This window comes from Melospiza melodia, chromosome 3 (genome assembly GCF_035770615.1).
Source record: "Melospiza melodia melodia isolate bMelMel2 chromosome 3, bMelMel2.pri, whole genome shotgun sequence".
Taxonomy (NCBI): domain Eukaryota; kingdom Metazoa; phylum Chordata; class Aves; order Passeriformes; family Passerellidae; genus Melospiza; species Melospiza melodia.
Window position 1 is genome coordinate 128,936,318 of NC_086196.1, and position 17,431 is coordinate 128,953,748.

General features: G+C 40.8%; 1 protein-coding gene across 5 annotated transcripts in view; it reads left to right on the forward strand.

Moving 5' to 3' along the window:
• KLHL32 (kelch like family member 32) overlaps positions 1 to 17,431 on the forward strand; it is a 118,930-nt gene that overhangs the window by 93,430 nt on the left and 8,069 nt on the right. For all 5 annotated transcript variants that reach the window (XM_063153044.1, XM_063153048.1, XM_063153046.1 and 2 more), the window contains one exon: positions 7,776 to 8,502. In XM_063153044.1, coding sequence (XP_063009114.1) covers positions 7,776 to 8,502 — 727 coding nt within the window. The remainder of the gene's footprint in view (positions 1 to 7,775; positions 8,503 to 17,431) is intronic.

Here is a 17,431-nt window from a genome sequence, read left to right on the forward strand (position 1 = left end):
ATGAAGAATGTGAACTGTGATAAATTGTTCTGCTAATCAAACAGCACTGAAAGGTTAGGTCATTGGAAGTCTTTAGTCATTTTGTGCTTTTCAAGAGTGAATTTGTTAAAATTATGCTGAATACCCACTTAAAGCCTGGGCTGAAAACCCTACCTGTGTTTTATAACTCTGCACTGTCAGAACCCATAATAAGTCAAACATTCTTTCAGAGGTACTCATAAGGGAGAAAAAACCCCGTAAATTCAAGAGTAATTTCAGATTGTAAATGAAAAAGAGAGGCACGACTGTTCATTTGCACCAATCATGCCTTCCTTTCATCTGCTCTGATTAGGCCTGGTGCGGTTTCATCAAACTACTCCATCACTGAGCTGTCACTCCAGTCGTCTGTTGATTGAAAACAATCAGGGCTCTGATGGCACAATTATTCTGACCCTTTAACTAGAGGCTGCTGTGATAATGAAAGGTTGATTATGATAGTTTGTGCCTCTTTCAGTTTGCCAAGAAGGTTAATTTGGGCATCAGACGGATGTTTAATGGGCGCTTGCTGGCTACGCTGAGGTAAATGAGAACGTGCAGTCTTCGATATTGCACGGATATAGTTTGGCTGTCAATCATTGTCATTTTGAGTTTGTGCCTCACACTCTGGAAATCACATTTTATTTTTTCCTTGGGATTTAATTTATTCTGTGCCCTGAGGAAGTTCTTTCACTCTGTGACCTTCACAGTAGCTTTCTCTGTCTTTTTTCGCTTCCCTCACACGGAGCCCAAAGGCATAATACATCTAGGGGAACATTTTTCTTTCATTTTTCACATTAAAAAAAAAAAAGGTAAAATTTAAAATCCCTGTTTATCAGCTCACCCTGAACAGAGCAAATATTTTAATTCTGATTGTAGAATCCAAATGTGCAAATGGAAGCACGCCTGCTTGCTAACGCAGCGCCACACAGGGAGCTGCTTACGTAGACACACATTTGTAAAACTGACAAACAGGTAATTTAAAAATGTCTCTGTGTAAAGAGGCTGGGGGATGGCACAGCTTTATTTTCACAGGCTGCACGCATATGCCTTAGCTTGGTGCCTTGGTAAATGTGGTCTCAGTCACTGCACTGCAACTTTTTGCGTTAGAAAGTCTCTCTTCAGGGTTCAGGGCAAAAGGCATTTCATTGCTGATTCAGAGATTATTAATATTTACTGTGTTCAGATTGAGAGAATCATATGCATGATTTTGTAGTTGTTTGGCTCAAGGTGCAAAAGAAATGCAAATACCTCATAATTTTGATTGTTTCACATGCAGCTCATTAGAGTCTTATTTTTATGCACATTTTAAATTCAGAATAAAAAGAAGAAAAAGATTTCTATCTTTAAGGCTGTCTTGCATCTAGGCGCAAGACACTTATTTTTCCTACTGTCCACAACTGTGTAAGATAGTACCTGACTGATAAAATTGCAGGAGTCTGGAGGCTGTGCCTGCATGGTTACTAACTTCTAAAAATATTCATGTTTAACTCATGGCTTTGAAAAATTGTGTGCCTGTGTTTTGTTGTGTGGTTCTTACATTCTTCTTCCTAAATGGACGATACGGACAAATTTAGTTCATCCTGCTTAAAAAGCTTCAATAAGTATCCTAAACCCCCTTGATTTTGTCCTTTGTAGCCTCTAGAGACAGAGAGAGGATGACAAAGACCCTTTAGAGATCCAAATTCAGGCCCTTTGGAAACCCTTGTTCATTTTAGATTAGGTGAAAGTTTCTCCATAGCCCTCAATGGACTTTGTTCAGACCTTTGGTAAGTGTCCTGGTTTGTTCATAGATTCTGCAACTGTACTTGAAATTTGAAGAGTCAGGGAGTTGCTGAAAATTGCCAACTGAAATGTCGTTTTGAGACAGGAGATCCCAGTCTGGAACACCTCAGACTTGCTCAGTTAGATAAAATCTAATAAAAGGCAAAACTATTGCAAGTTTACATCCAAAATATATATTCTTAGTGTTTCAAAGACCACACTAGTAAAGTCCAAGTTTTGCTTTTTGAAATTCACTTGGTGGTTCTTTAAGGTGATTACTGCAGTAGCTGTGTTGCTTTCATGACTTTTCTTGGCTTCAAAGATCAATAGAATCAGGTCTACAGCACTGTCCAATATGCTAAGGTTACAAAGATATTAATTTGATTTCTTTTTTTCTGGCCAAAAACTTTTGCTTCTGTTAAGGAACAGAAGAACTGTTCAGGTGAGATTTATAGTTCTTTCTCTTCCCCTGATTTAATATCATCATCAGATTGTCACAAATTGAATCATTTGTGTTTCACATATCTGATCTCAGTCCAGGAAAATACATATTTCCACTTTTGTTTCCATATTTAAAATTTTGTTTTCTCCTAAAATGAGAACTCTCACTAGGTTATTATAATGAGGATTTCCATTTTATTTAATGAGACAGTGTGAATTGTTTTAAAACCTTAGAAAATTTGTTTCCTTCTATTTGTTTTTGCTAAAACAAACAAAGCACAAAAAACCCAACACTCCAACCCCATAGTTTTTTCCACTGCTGTCACTTTATGGCTTCATCTCATTTGCTAGACACCTTGGACGATATAAAGTAGCATATTTGCAGTGCATTGGGCTACAACGTGAATATGTCAACTAAAGAGCAGGCCAGGATGACTTTAATAGAGTTCCTGTGGCCCCTCACAGAGCCCAGGTTTAGGTAAGTTTTTTCTTTCTTGGAACTCTGTCAACAGAAACTTTCCCTGACATTGGCTTTGTGACTTGGATTAGTTTCTTAGTGAACCTGAGTCTAATAAATACGAGTATCTCAGGCTTTTTGCACTCATGAAGTGGCTTGGCTTTTCTGATTAGAGGACTTGGTGTGGTGTCAAGGGCAGGTCTGGCCCCTCTCCCGGCAGAGTGGCTCAAGAGGGGCTGCAGGGGATGCTGAGCAGGCAAGGCACAGCCGTGATGGGCTCTCCTGCTCCCTCCCTGGCATAGCTGGCAGCCCAAAGGAACAGGTAGCCACTTCTTGCAGGGTTATCTTCAACAGGAGAGAAATTCAGCTTTAACCTCCTGTGCCTCGGTGGCCTCTCTGGCTGTGGGATATGTGTGGTATGTTCACCATTAACAGCAGGGAGGGAAGGACTGTGCTGCAGGCCTGTGTGACTTGGACTGTTCAAACTGGAAGCAGGTGTTGGAAAAACAATGAACTCGCTATCCAGCATGCAGATGTACTTTGATGTGTGTTCCAACTGTGCCACAACATATTTTTCCATCTCTTTTCTGCTGTTTTGAGAATGCACTCCATTGCTAAATCATATAATGTAACCTTGGAGAAGAAAAATCCTTTGGGTTAGGGCATTAAAATGAGAGAATTAATCTGGTTTTAAAATCCTGCCCTTCTGAGGGTCTACTTTTGTCATTTACTTAGTTTAGAAGATGAATATGGCAAAATATATTATTTATTAAAGTTGATATAGGCACTAGGCTGTAGCTTCCTTTACTCATACACTCATACATTAAAATTAATAGAAAAGAAGCTTCTAGCAGTTTAAACAGAATTTGCCTATATGAGAGTAGGAGTAGGAGTCTTTCCTTATTTTTGTAAATTATTTAGCACTGATACAAATATTTTAAACCTCAAAATTGTAGATTGTCTTTTTTTTTTTGCTTGCTTGCTTGTTAGCATTTTAAGCACAGTTGTAATTTCAAGTGCTATTGGTATTTCCTTAGAGAAGCCTTAAAGGATGTCTTTTTTTGCAGCATCATAAAGCCTGTAATGGCTTTGAGTTTATTTTGCCAATGCTGATTATAGTTGCTAATTGTTACTGCCAGAGAGGCAAAAACATAGGCACAATAATCAGTGTATAGATGAGGTGAATTCTGGATTTTTTATGTAGGCACCAAATTTTTGGGTCTAGATTAAACAAAACCTGAGTAAAGGTGTTAGAAATTGTGTTGATAGATATACAGATGTGTGCTGGTCCTGTACATGGAAGTTTGTGTCTGCCATACATTGATGGGAGTTACGTTTGCCTCCTTTGCACCGAAGGAAAGTTAGAACTGTGTTACAATCCACCAGTGACTACTTCTGCTACAAGTGAAAGATGTGTTTGGGAATTCAGTTTTCTTTCTTTTGAACTTTTTCAGCCCTCCAATAGCTGCTAGACTGTTCACTCACACCCAGTTTTCTCCATAGCATGAGACATCATATTCTGCTAGAGAACATGGTAACAATGTTCTGCAAAACCAGTGTAGAAGTCTAAGGCTCACTTGGTGAGTGTTCCTGAAACCAGGTGACCTGTTCCATAGCCTTGTATCACAATTTAGGAGTTTGTCCTGTATTCTCTAAATATAGATATAGATACCTACATTTGTAGGTTAAATTCGTAGCACTTATTTTTAAGTAGAGGCCCAAAATGAATTATAGAACTGTAATTGTCACAAATAGCAAGACAAGGTGATAAAAACAATATAGCTTTTATCTCTTAAGGCCTTTTTTCTGCCTTGGAGTGTCACAGGTTAAGTGTGGGTCATACAGGCACTGTCGTTAGATTGTGTTCAAACAGTAGCATGAGTTGATTTGGACAGGAGCTTCCAAACACCTTGTGATTCACAGACCTCTGTTGCTTCCCTAAGACTCAGTGAAGCTTCTCTGCATTCTGTTAAATGCCTACAGAGCATCCAGGTGGTGTGCAGGGTTTAGCCCTGCTTTCTAAACTCATACAATAAAATGAAGTTCTTCCACAGCAAGCTGACCTCAGACATGGAGTCTGGTAAGAGCCAGAGCATCCTACACAAGAGACAGCCTGGGATTCACGTTGCCCTCCCCATTGCTGCTGCAGCTGCTTGTCAGAGGGGAAAGGGGGACGTAGCCCTTCCAAAGATACCTTGGGGTGCAGCACGTAGAGAATCACAAGCAGGCTGCAATAAACCTCATTTGGAAAGGTTCAAAGGTTTTCATAAAAAAAGATGCAGGACTGATGAGTGGGGATAAAATAGTGTGGAATAGATAGAGAAGGTTTAGCTCAAGACTCAGAATAGATTGTGCATCTCATATGAGTGCCAGCAGAATCTTTGTATCGCTTTGCAACCATTGCTGGAGTGGTTTAGGGAAAAGTTAAGCATTTCATTTAAGTGGAACAGTTTTTTACAACTCCCGGACTTTTCTCAGTAGAGATATAACATTATGAACCAAGCTGCATATGCCAAACTTCCTACAGCAGAGAAAATGTATTGTAACAGAGATGTCCATGCCTTCTGTGCAGATCATCACACATCCCACATCCAGAAATGAATGCAGGTACCATTTCTTGCAAGTTATGTATGTGGTGTTAGTTAGGATGTGATGTTGCTCGTGTGTTTATACAGTATTTATTGGGGGACCAAAGGCAGGACAATAAAACAAAAGCAGATTGATGAAGTCCTAAGATATTAATAAGGCATTAATATTAAACTTCCTCTAAAAGACTTGTGGTTACCAAGTCCTGGTTTGCATTAGTGCCTGTCTTTTACAGAGTCTGTAATGTCTGTCATTGCAGCCCAAGTGATACCTCTGTGATGCCATTTTGGGTGTGAGCAAAGTCATGAACTTACAGTTCCAAAAGTGTGTTGGATGCAAGGGCTGACAGAGAAGAGCTCAGTTTTTTTTGTAATTTCTTCTGTCTTAATATAGTATCCCAGATATAATTTAGTTGACGTGTCCTGAAGATAGCCTGAATTTCTCCTCAATTTCAAGTGACTGAGTGATGAGAGTTAAGTGCCATCATTCACATGGCTAAAGACATGGAATAGGAAGTTGCCTGATACAACTCAGTAGGAGACTCCTGACACATGGGTTTGGTGGATTTAGAACACCTGACTGTGAAGCTCAATGATTTCAAGTCCGAAACCATTTTCAAATACATTTAATGATTGTCTTTTTTACTAGCAAATCAGAATACATATAGCTAATGCATGTATTTGAAACTCAATACAACATTTAACTGACTGAACTGCTGGTGCATTTTTGATACCCTTCATTGATTCTTTGTTTCACAGGGGTTCACAGTGCGGAACTCTCTGACAGAATAAAGAAACAGTAAAAAATTTAATGCATCATATATGAAAACCATGAATAAGAGCAGCCGTTATTTTCAGCTTTTTTATGTGACATTCCCAACAACAGTACAGGGCCATAAGATTTAGCTGAAAATTCTTTTATCTCTCAGCTTGTTAGAAACGCCCACTCCATGAGTTCTGTTAAAGTATCAAGTAGAGTTGGTCCTTATCTAGAACTAGTCAATGTCTTTGAAATAACTTATATGAAGGAATAATAAGGAGTTTATGTTTCCAGAAAGTCAGAAGGTGAAATGGTTTTCTAGCACTTTTGAAAATACAGTTTGGATTGAGAATGATCTTGACTGGAAGAGTGACCCAAAGTAATAGTAGAGAGTTGGGTAATGGCAGAGAAAGCATGAATTCTGTGGAAGTTCTACAGAAAAAAAATCCTAAACAAACCAACCAACCAAAAAAAAAAAAGTACTCCATAATAAGCTTAAATATGGATCATCAACATCACAGTGCACTTACAGTCTTATGTGGTGATGTACAAGCAAGAATTGCATAGATTGTTACATTCAAAGAGATTCTGCCAACCCATTCATTACTACTACAGCCTTAAGAGGAAGTTTATGTCCAGTTTTCAACAGCAAACATTAAAGATTTCATTAACAGAGAACTGTGAGCCAAGCAGCAGAGATTTAGAAAATATGACCTAAGATGCATTGAAATACTTTCTTCATTCACTGAAAAGGAAATATTAACACCAATATTAAAATGCATCTGAGGTGGAGAAGAAAAAAAAGGTAACAAAATACTTTTCATCCTGTATGTATGAATAATTTTGAAGGGTTGCTCTGGAATATAAACCCAAAGGTGGAAAGTGGAGTGATGAGTTTAATGGTTTAAAGCTTCTGCATATGTAGAGGAAAATCTGTCTGGAAGAATATCAGAGTATGGGAATTGTTTTCCTGAGGAAGTTTTGGTATCTTCAGTACTGGACGTTTTCAAAAATAACTTACACAGCAATTCCTGAAATGGTTTAGGCCATTCCTGGCCTCTTTTAAGGACCAGTAGGATTCAATAAGCTTTATGTTATTTGAATGCTATGCTTCATTTTGAATGTTGATACTAACTGCAATTGCTGAATTGTTGCTTTCTGCCTCCCCCAAACTAGCAGGGCCTCTTCTGTGCTTCTCTCTTCTCTGACTTGTTTTTTTGTCCCCTTACACCTTTTTCCACTTTATAAATAAAATAAATGAAGAAGAAAAAATTATATTGAAGGATTCAGTATATAATGTGTTACATTTCTTCAAAATTGTGTCATAAATAGGATGAAATAGGGAGGGCAGAAAAGGCTTTTCTTTGTAGTCTCTGACATTAGTCTTCTTTCTAGTGTCCAGTGATCCCATGGCCCCTGTGTTAATATTATTTTTCCAGCAGCTTGACTCAGGGATAGTATGGTCTCCAGCAGCACTAACAGATTGCACAATGAGAGTATTGCATAGCAGCTGATAATGCTGTGGAAATTGTTTAGGGGAGCTGGTGCAGTACAATGCTTTTGTATATAAACTATCTTTTTATGTGGACTAACAGGCTTTCACAGCTGCTTTTTAGATGCGTAGATACCACGACTGAGGCAAGTATATATATCTGCTCTTGGAATGCAAGCAAATTTCAAAAGATCACATTCTGACAGAATTGTGTGCAAATAACGTGTGTCTTTTTTTTCCCTTCCTTCCCCCCACTTTCAGCTGGCTGTGAGGTGGCTGGAGCACAACTGCCGCTACCAGTATCTGGATGAGCTTCTCCAGTACGTCCGCTTTGGCCTTATGGATGTGGATACACTGCACACTGTAGCTCTCACCCATCCTCTCGTGCAAGCCAGTGAAACTGCGACCGCGCTCATTAACGAGGCCCTGGCGTACCACCAGAGCGTCTACGCACAGCCCGTTTGGCAGACTGCAAGGACAAAGCCCCGCTTCCAGTCAGACACTCTTTATATCATTGGCGGGAAAAAACGGGAAGTCTGCAAAGTGAAGGAATTGCGATACTTCAACCCGGTGGACCAGGAGAACGTCCACATTGCGGGCATCGCCAACTGGAGCGAGCTGGCGCCCATGCCTGTGGGGAGGAGCCACCACTGCGTGGCCGTCATGGGAGACTTCCTTTTTGTGGCTGGCGGAGAGGTGGAGCACTCCACGGGGCGCACGTGTGCCGTGAGGACTGTCTGTCGCTACGACCCCCGCACCAACTCCTGGGCGGAGATAGCTCCCATGAAGAACTGCCGGGAGCACTTTGTGCTGGGAGCCGTGGACGAGTACCTCTATGCCGTAGGGGGCAGGAACGAACTGCGCCAAGTGCTGCCCACGGTCGAGCGCTACTGCCCCAAGAAGAACAAGTGGACCTTTGTACAGTCCTTTGATCGGTCGCTCTCGTGCCACGCAGGATATGTGGTGGATGGTCTTCTTTGGATATCAGGTAGAAAACGTTTCACACAGTTTGAGGTACTAACAAGACACCAAAATACTGTCTTGAATTAAAGTAATAAATCTTTGGTTTATATGTCATGATAACTTTTCTCTGCGGAGAGGACAAAGAACTGAAGCCTCATTGGAAGTATAGGAGCGTAATGTATCTTATACATTACACTCGGTATTCCAGAGCTGCTGATATCATGTGTGCTATCTCCAGTTGCCATTCATAAATCACAGTGAACTGGAATGATAATGCACTTTTGGACAAATTTCTCATGATAAATTCTGTGTGCTTCCTAAAAACAAACTAAAAAGGACATTGTTTCGGTAATATGATCTGGTACTTTTGACAGTCACAGGACCCGAGGGAATGGCCTGAAGTTGTGTCAGGGGAGGTTTAGGTTGGATATCAGGAAAAGGTTCTTCACCCAGGCTGATTGGGCACTGGGACAGGCTCCCCTGGGAGGTGATCATAACATCACCTTGACAAAGTTCAGACAGTGTTTGGATAATGCTTTCAGGCATATGGTGTGATTCCTGACCCTGTGAAGGGCCTGGAGTTGGACTTTGATGATCCTTGTGGGTCCCTTCCAACCCAGAATATTCTATAATTCACTTATTCCTGATGATGAAATGGAAAATTAAGTGCTTGTTAGCTTGTGTTGTTGCAGGGCTTGAAGGCAAATGTATGATTTGGTCCCACTTGCTCTTCAGAATATTGAAACATGCTGAGATGACTGTTTTTAGAAATCATCCGTGGCCCTGTCCATAGCAAGTGCACACAGCTGTCTGGATGTAATCATGGCTTTACAGCACAGATAGATGAATGTATAGACCCTATAATCCTAAAAGAACGTGTCATTTACAACTGAGTCTTTAGTTGTTATGTTTCATTGTTGGGGGTGGGAGGATTCAGTTGCCTCAGTCCTTGTAGCGGGTATTAGTTATTTTGGAATATGGCTGATGCTGTCTACAGAAGATTTGACAGAAAAATATTCCCCCTTTACTAAGAAGTGTGCCACGGAAGGTTATACAGTTATAATATTTATTAAGGAAGCTAATGAGTAAATGGGGCCAGCCCTTGAGGTAAATGTTCAGTGATTGGCATCTTCACCGTAGATACCCTCTGGGGATTTTAATATGGTCTGGAATGCCTGTGGTGAAAGGATGGAATGTGAATGGAAGATTAAGTTAGCTTCTTAGGCCTGCGCTGTGCTTCTCAAAGTGTGTCATTTAGGCTAGTGGATTCACCTTTCTGTCCCTGTGGATTAAGTGCCTCATGGGAAAGGGTTCCCAAGCATTGGCAGGGGAATTAGCAGGTATCTCTTTTAATACATATGCACTAAAGTCATGAATGATGAATTTGGAATTAAAAGCAGGACAGGACACAGCAAACCACCAAGATCCCTGGCAGGTACTTTGGGTCATTTTCTTTAGTGACCATCATTTAGGGGGTCTTGTAGAATTTGTGCTGTGTGAATCCTGAGGTGAGACCCAGGCAGAGTACAGGAACAGGATTTCTGTGTTAGACTACCAGCTGGGCGTGTTCAGACCATTATTGTGTTTATTCACTGCTTTTCCTATTCCGTTATCAGAGAGGGACGTGTGTCTGCAGTGGGCACTTCAAATGCGTGGATGTTACTACTGGTGTGTCTGAATTGCTGGTTTATTTTCCTGTTTTGCGGTTTACATTTGTCAGTATTTATGAAGAACAGGACCTTTTAAAAATGTTGTTACTCATTCTCACATGAAATCATTGAATGTGCACTAGAAATCCATCAGTGTGGTCTTTCCTCCACTAAATGAAAAAAGTAATATTTTTTGTCTTAATCACATGAAAATAAAACCCAACTAAACAACAAAACAAAACAATCAAAATTCAAGAAAGTATTTGATAGCAGTTTTTAAGTCAGACAAGGGGATGGTTGAAGATTAAATTTAATCTTTCCAGATTTGCTAGGAAAGGGGAAATTATCCTGAGGATTAATTCATGTGCTTAGTTATGTAGGTGAAATGCATGCATGCCTGTGTTTTAAATTCCACTTTTGTTTAGAAAATGATGCAGTATGATACTGTGTTCAGGGATATGCCTCTAATCGAGCTGTAGAATCAGTGGAAGAGGTAAGTGGAAGCCTCCTGGATGAATTCTTTAAAACTGGGCACAACAACAAAATATATTTTATCAGTATGGTTCCATTTATATTTGAAAATGCTAGCAACAGTGGAATAAGGTAGACACAGCTTTTCATTTTGATAGGTTCTGAGAACATGCTTAGAAGCTTTTGAGTTGCTCAATTATGACAGGTTATTTATGAAGTATGAGAGTGCACTTACTGTGCTACACTTCAGTAGATATTGATCTGAATTTTGTCCTCTCACACTGAAACCTGTTTGTGTATTGAATAGAGTTACTTTAAAAAGAAAAGTGGATGGAGGTGTAATAACTATAGCTAGCTTTCTAGTATTAATTAATTGCTTAGGATCAGAATGTAGCTTGTGGTACATGTACATTCAGGGGCAGGGGAATAGAACAGAGAGATGTTTTATTATATCATAGTCACTGCTGGAAAATCCACTGTTCATCTTTGAATATAAGATGTTAGCATAAAAGTAATTAGTAATGCAGGAGGGAACCTAATTTTGAAGTATGTGGCCTAAAATTAAGTAATTAAAAAATTAGTCTGAGTTAGAAATGTTTCTGAGCTGTATCCCTGCTGCTTTTTCTGGGAAATACAGGTCATCAGCAAAGAGCTCTCAGTTGCTCTGCTACTACCAGCTGGCAAGGGAACCATGGAAATGTGCCCAGTGAGGGAATAAATTAAATAGTGATACTAAAAGTTTCTGGCCCTTCTATTTGTGGAAAGCATCATCAAAGCTTGATCTGCACACTGACCATTTACTTGCTCAGTGCCTCTGCTACAGCCCTGTGCCCTCTTAAAGGCTTTGCTGATCAAAAGCTAACTAGACTTAAGGGATTCCTATTATTATTGGGATTAATTTTCAGCTTTGCTTTCATGCTCCTTTGGGACAAATATGACAAGGATTCAAAACTAATAGATAATAAGATCATGGCAAAGGCAGCAGGAAAGGAAAATTGACAAAGCAAGCCACTGTTAGGAACTTACACACTGGCAGTAGTGGGTGGGTTGCTCATGTTCAGGTGACAGAGGGACTCCTAAGCTGCCACCAGCCCTTTAGGGTTTTTAGCCTGACAGAAGCAGATTACAAGAGGGAGCCTTTTGCACACTGGAACTAGTCAGTCCCTCTGCTCAGCACATGTGGGTTCAGCCCTTCAGTTTTTCAAGCTCCATATTTTCATATTCATGTCATTATTTATTGTTTTTCCCCCACAATTCTAATTTTATTTTCTTATTTAAAGAAAAAGAAAACATGAGAAGTTATTAAAACAATGTACTGGTTTTGACTGGGATAGAGTTAATGTTCCTCATAGCAGCTAGTCTGGGCAGTGTTTTGGATTTGTGCTGGAAACAGTCCCGGTAACACAGGAATGTTTTTGTTATTGCTGAGCAGTGCTTCTACAGAGTGAAGGTGTTTTTTACTTGTCACCCCACCCCACCAGTGAAGAGACTGGGGATGGGCAAGGGTTTGAGAGGGGACCCAGCCAGGACAGCTGACCCCTGCTGACTGAAGGGATATTCCAGATCATGTGCTGTCATGCTCAGCATATAAAGCTGGGGGAAGAAGGAAGAAATGGGGAGTGTTCATAGTGCTGATGTTTGACTTCCCAGGTCACCATTATGCTTGATGGATCCCTGCTCTCCTGGAGATGGCTGAACACCTCTCTGCTTGTAGGAAGCAATGAATTAATTCCATGTTTTGCTTCGCTTATGTGTGTGGCTTTTGCTTTACCTCCTAAACTCTATCCCAACCCACAAATTTTCTCAGTTTTACTTTTCCAATTGTCTCCCCACCCCATTCTGGGGGTGCAAATGACTGGCTGTGTGAGGCTGAGTTTCTGACTGGGGTTAAACCACAACAAATAAGTCCTCTGTACTGACATTGCATTGGACAGATGGTTTGGAAATTTTATAGAAAGGTGATTCTTCCAGGCCCCAGTTAACATCTGGTGCCATGACCAATTTCACAAACGAATTGCATGCCACAATGCTTGTAAAGTGAAGTATTTCAGTGAAAGAAAAACTAAGTACACTAAACACTTTGGAGTTCAACATGACTAACAATGACTATCTATAAAAGCGAGGAGATATTTTCCATAAGAGCCAGGACTTGAACTCTGCCCATTTCCCAGCATCCTCTGTGGAGTGCACATGCAAATCTGGAGACATCCTTTTCTATCCACGTTAACCTTCCTCCACCTGTATAGGTCTAGTGCCCCTGGGGACATTGAGGACAGGGAACCTCTGCCAGGCATTCCAGCTCTGGGTCATTCCTGCGCCTGCATCTTGGGATAATGACACTTCCTCTTGCCTTAGGTGCTCCAGAGATTAGCACATGAAAAGTCTTGTTTAAAACTGAGTGTTACACTGCTGTTTTGCAGAGGCCCAGGTTGTCTGACCTTAAGTGTGTCAGCTAAAATGACATCTTGACACGCACATAGAAATTCAGCTTAGGGGAAGGGGGTAAGCAAGCCATCCCTCTACAGTTGCTTTGTACTTAATGTAGAAGATAAAAATATTTTTCAAAATTCAAGATTCATTCTTTTGGTTTTTAAACTGTTGGTTTTTTCTGTAATGGTGAAAATTTTCATCCAGGAAATGGTGGTGATAACATATCTTGAAGAATTATTCTGAGTTTGCAAGTGATTTGGGATGAAAAGTATGACCTTACTATCAATATGCTGTCATGAAGTAAAGAATTTTTTCTCAGGAAAAGTCTATAAAATTATTTTATGAAAAATATATCTGGAAAAATGGGAGTTTACAGAATCTATCCAAATCAAGTTTTATAGTGTGGCTGGCACAGGATTTACTGGAAATGGGAGGTTAACAAGTGCATAAAAAATGGCTTAGTGGCCCAGTCATAGTCTCTATATGTTCCATATATATACAGACTTCATTTTTACTGTGTTTGAATTCATGATCTCACAGCTTTCAGTGATAGGACATTGATGCCATTGATTCTTCTTAGACTGATTATAAACATCCAGCTTTAATGATTTAAACAAACTTAGGGCTTATGCCCCTCTGGTCTGTGGCTCGATTGCATCTGGAGTCAAGGAGCACTAAGCAGAGCTGCTGCTGGCCTCTTCCAGGGGACTCCTTACCTCGGGGGAATGTGCTCCAGCTCAGCTGTCCTCACTGCACCGGGGCTGGCTCCTGCCAGAGGCAGCAGGTTTGCTTTGCATGTTGAGGAAGGATCGTCGTGTGTTTAACACACAGACACCTGAGAGAGGAGAGATTTCTGGTTTAAATAGCAGAGCACCTTGGGGTGCACGTTGTGGGTTTCTGTATATTCCCTGGATTTGCTGGATATATTCCCTGGATTTGCTGGAAGGAGCACACGTGGGAGCTCTTTGCCAGAGTGTAGTTTGACACATCTCCCAGTGAACTCGGATTCGCGCACACAGCCTCGCGCCTGGGGACTGTGCTTGGGGAGAGCTGTGATATTTCCTGGGGATTTGGGTTGGATCAGGTTTCTCAAGTCATATGGAGGCCTTGCTAGGCCACGTTATAAATATGGCTTATAAATTGTCATTGAGGAAAATGTGGAATCTACTGCCTCCTACCCTTCTCTTTTTAGAAGTGTGTCTTGAAGGTGTTTCTCAATGTGGTTTGTGGAGTGTTTGGGAGGACTGCAATAGTTCAAACTGTTTATCAAGCGTGGGAAAGGGATGGACGAGGTGTGTTTTGGAATCCTTGAGCAATTTCCTCATGTAGAGGGTCACTGTTGCATGACTTGGGAATTGAAAGGCTTAAAAAGCAACTCTTACAGCCTGCAAGGGTAAGAGTTATTGTGGCAGTGTAAAAACATTGTGGGCCCGTGGGCTGGATGATGGCCTTTCCATGATGGTGTGCCTCTGTCTGTAAGAGCGAGAAAGTCTTGTCCTGAGGGTGCTCCTTGCCTCCCAGGAAATGGAATCCTCAAAGCAAGCTGCTCATGTAAAGTGGTGTAATCATCACTCTGTTTACAAAAACAGCAAATGCTGACCAAACTGTAAATTTTCTGTCATTTAACCAGACAGAATTTTTTTTTTCTCTTTCTCTAAATGTTGGGTTACTACCACATTAGCTGTTATTGCTTGGCATCAAATTTAATAGCATAGTTTGTATTTTTAATTACTTTCTCTCATCATGATGGCTCTCTATCCTATCCTTTCGTCATAGATAACACAACAGAGAAGTGTAAGAAATTCTCTCAGAACTGCCCCATTTCTTTTCTGAGAAAGTATGTATTATTTTTAGTACCATTTAAACTCTTTTTCCCCTTCTTTTCTTATTTTTAAGAGACATATTGCTGCTCTTTCGCCCTTTCCCAGCTGTCTGTAGTATTTAAAAAAAAGTAGTTCAAGAGGACATTGCAAACTTGTTAAGTCTGAATTTTGGCAGAAAATTTTAAACTTTTGCTATAGCACTTCAAAGTTAGAAGGAACTAGAGTTTGAAAATTGATGCAGATATAAGATGGCATATTTAATGACAGATGTATCTATAGAAACCTGTTAAGATGCAGATTATCCCCCTGGGGAGGGGAGATCAAAACTGCCAATCTATAAAATATACTTGTTAGGGGAAGGCATGGAATCTATCTCTGCGAGCACTTTGATTGCAGGGGACAGTGTAGCAGCATGTGGCATCATAACCTAAGAGCAGACAAATCAGCTTGATGACTTTCAAAGCCAAGAATACTGCTGGAGGCAAGGGTACTCCAGTCTAGAAGAAATTAAAACATATAGAGACTGTTATTAATTCCAGATCTATTTTTGTGTAGTCAAATCTGTATGCAAATCCTTAGCATCTCATTTTGGCAGATTAATCTAAAAGTGAAGAGCGGTATGTGAAGGGAATGTAATGATAAAACACCAGAGATGAGCAATATTGCAGGGAAAAATATGAAAGCTGTGTACTTGATGTGAGGGGCCCTTTGTGAAGAGAAGGAAATAATTTTGCTTATTTTATTACTTTATGAGGAAACAACACTCTTCTTTCTCTTCTTCCTTCACATCTTTCCCCCCAAATTAAGGTGTCTTTTCAGAACGGAAACTTATGACCCAAAATTGTGTTTCAAATGTGTCTCCTGTAGTTTAACATTCTGGAGGTAATAAACCAAATAACTATGGTTTTTATTTTTCAAAGTACTAATCTGATGTCTCATTTTAGGCATTGTGCTGGGAGTGAAAATAACTATATGTAAAAAAAAAAAAAATCAAATTAGAAAACAGATATTAGAAAAGATTGTTTTGTCTGTCTGGTTGATGACCAATAGGAATGTGAAGGCTGCACAGCAGTGTAGAGACAAATAACAGATTGTGAGATGAGGCACAGGAGCAGTCTTTGCTTTCCAATGCCTGTTCCTGTGTGTGCATTTCACATGTGCTGTGATGGGCAGGGTGTGGCATAGTGTGATGGAAACAGTTTGGAGAGGTTGCATCTCATCCCAGCTCTCTCAGCCTGTGAGCATCTCTGAGCTGGGAGTTTGGGCTGCCGTCCCTCTGGGAGTGCCCAGCACAGGCTGATGCTTGCAGACATGCACCCAACAACAGCGTCATTTCTCCTTGCTGCTGCAGTTGAAGAAAAGACTCTAAAATAGGTGCATCTGTAGTTTCTGCTCTAGATTCTTGGTCCCACTCAAGTGTTTTTGAGTGGTCAGAGGGTACTTCTATGTCAGCAAGTAGCTCAGCCCAGCAGGAGCAGATCAGCAGGTAAAACCTTGGCACCAAGGTCTCTGTGTTCACTCCATATACCCTTCACATTTTTTGCTTTGGGCTAGGCTTGTTCTGGTCCTCTCGCTCAAATGTTCCCAGTGCTCCGATGGTCCAAAGCCAAAAGACCAGTCATTATTTCACACCCTAATGCTGTCATTAGGAACTGGAGCACAGCTGGTGCACATCTGGAGCAGAGCTTCTGGTTTAACTTGAATGCACACCAGTCCCAACCTGCAGCCTAAAATGACATGAGGGAGGTGGCAGAGTTGCTTCAAAATCGCAATATGGCTCTGAACCAAAATTCAATCTGCCCTCAGCCTAGCTGGAGACTGGCAAAATGAGAATTCCCCAGCACAGAGCTTGGGGATCAAAGGGAAGAAACCAACCCAGCAACCTTAGTGGGGCTGGGCCATAGCTCAGCCAGCAGGAGTCTAAGTCACTGTGCTGCTGTCCTGGCTGAAACAGGTATGCCCTGACAAAAAGGGAAACATCAACAAAATGAAATGTAATAAGATGAAAATCCTTCCTCTCATTGCTGCGGATTTTGTCCACTTTTGGTATGGGCCATTAAAACTGTAATATAAATAGTTTGTCTGTCAGTATGAGTGTCACTGGTGTGTGGCCACTGACATGCCCTAGTTCTGCCCAGACCTCATGGCAGGAGGAAGGTGAGGCACAGCTTGGAGGTGTTATTTCTGATTCCATCTTCCCATGGGGCCAGCGTGGTCACAGAGGGGACTGGGGACTGTGGCAGTGCTGCAGTGGCACCATGTCCCCAGGAGGCTTGAGCACATTCAAAAACGTGTTTGCACAGGTAAGATAACAGGCTGAAGGAGTTGTCCATGTTTACTTAGTGAAATTTGCCATTTTAAACAAAACAAGAAGATGACTGCGCATTAAGTGTCTCTTTACTGTGTTGAGGTAAACAGCTGGTTTGCAGCATCTAGTTGGGTCAGAGTCTATTCTGAGCTTTTCTAGGTGCTCAACACCATGATTTCCTGACCAGTACTGAAAAGTAAACAGTAGAGCTGTTTCTGGTCACTGTGGAGGGACCTTCCAACCTAAATTTACAACTAAATGAGATGTTTTCTA